General features: G+C 36.6%; 1 protein-coding gene across 1 annotated transcript in view; it reads left to right on the top strand.

The window, feature by feature from the left end:
* The window catches only part of LOC111861874 (WD40 repeat-containing protein SMU1), a 44,132-nt gene extending 42,725 nt beyond the window's left edge, over window positions 1–1,407 (top strand). Inside the window, exon 11 of the mRNA XM_023846812.2 lies at window positions 699–1,407. Coding sequence (XP_023702580.1) covers window positions 699–797 — 99 coding nt within the window. The 3' untranslated portion in view covers window positions 798–1,407. The remainder of the gene's footprint in view (window positions 1–698) is intronic.
* Window positions 1,408–1,946: the final 539 nt, after the last annotated feature.

Here is a 1,946-nt window from a genome sequence, read left to right on the forward strand (position 1 = left end):
TAAGTAGAGCAAAAATTTAATTTTAAAAAAATCTTTACACGCGTGCAATGCGCGAAATCATATGAGGTCGTTCGGCCATATGATGTCGGTAGATTACATTAGATCACGCAGGAGGGAAGGCTGTCATCTTATAAAGGTTGTGACCAAAAATTATGTAAATAGAAGAACAATTTATATTTTAAATTTAATTTTAAAAAATCTTTACACGCGTGGAATGCGCGACATCATATGATGTCGTTCTTAAATTTGTCCTTACTTTTAACGTCATATGACGTCCCTAGATTACAGTTGATCATGCAGGAACGAAGGCTGTCTCATTATAAAGGTGGTGACTAAAAATCATGTAAATAGAACAACAATTTATATTTTTAATATAATATTAAAAAAAACCTTACACGCGTGGAATCCGCGACATCATATGATGACGTTCGGCCAGCTGCCCTTACTTTTAACGACATCATATGATGACGTTCGTCCGATAAAGGTTAATTTCACTTTACAATGGAATCCTCATTTAACATAGTATACAATATCTAGGGGTGCGGCTCCATATGCTAATGTCACATTTTATCCATTTCTAAGGTTTTCCTCAGCATTCAGATCCATTGACATTCAAAACAACATTGAACTTGTGTTTCACTGTACTGTGTTCCTTTGTATCAGTTGCACCAAATACTTATGCTCATTATTGTTACCAGGTTCATGAGAAAGATGTGATAGGGGTATCACACCATCCACATCAGAACCTTCTGTGCTCATACAGTGAGGACGGACTGCTGAGACTTTGGAAGCCATAGACAGCTTTTCGTTATTCTGTGTGTATTTCTGTGTTGGTATGTTAGTGCAGTATATACTATGGATTGCATTGAGTATATTTGTGTTCAGTTATACCACTCTGACTTACCCATACCTTCTCCCCAAAATACATTTGTCCAGTTTCTAGATATTTGATAAGTTTAAAGATTCATAAGTATATGGTCTAGGATGTGACACTGTGTAGTCTGGTAGATGGGTACTACTCTTTCTACCCTGATACTCATGACTGGACATAACGGTTTTTCACTGTAGTACCTTAAACTAAACAACACATTGAAATGATCATCGCTCCAGTCTCATGTTTGAGAGGTCCCACATTTTAAGATCAGCGTGGACACTGATGAGATGGTGGCCTTACACAGTCTCTCCAGAAAGCACTGGGATAATACGTTAAAATAATCTATGTTTATTTCCATGCCCTTCCCAGCTGAATTATAGTGTTTGACATTAAAAATCTGTATTGCTGAAAAAGCTTCTTGAAATATGCTGCAATACTACATCAACTAAGTAGTTTTAGTTCACGTGTATGTATGAACCTAGAAATGTTAATACTTTGACACCAGTGCACAAATAAAGCATGTTCCAATGACATCATTGTGTTTTGTTCAGAAGACCACATAATAACCACCTACAATTAGAGCCAAGTGCTCAAACATTGTATTGCATCTTCCCTGTATTATAATATTTTATGCATTAGCCATTTAGTTCAATGAAGCGACTTGAACAGATGGGATTTATACTCACCATGTCTTTTCAAAACTTGTTTGCTGTTATCACTGACTCTGGTCAGCATGGTAATGAGCCTTCAGTTTCACAACTTGGGGAATCTTTCCCCTGCACTTCTCTGGTAAGGAAGCAGCAGTGTTGCTTCAGTAACTTGAGTTGCCCAATTTTGCTCATATTGGACGGTTTACTATGCAGTGCAAAAGTATGTCCACTGTGCCTTTAGATTGCAAGTTTTATAATAAACAGCGGAGAGCAAACCTCCTGTTGACAAAGTATGTTTGTGTTGTAATTCATTACTTTCAAAATATCATATGAAACAAATCTCCCCATTTTTCGTCATTATCATTCCAAATCATTTCACCAAATGTACCAGTATTTCCTCTGGTATTATCATTCATTCTTCC

The sequence above is a fragment of the Cryptotermes secundus genome, unplaced genomic scaffold, assembly GCF_002891405.2.
Source record: "Cryptotermes secundus unplaced genomic scaffold, Csec_1.0 scaffold1258, whole genome shotgun sequence".
NCBI classification, from domain to species: domain Eukaryota; kingdom Metazoa; phylum Arthropoda; class Insecta; order Blattodea; family Kalotermitidae; genus Cryptotermes; species Cryptotermes secundus.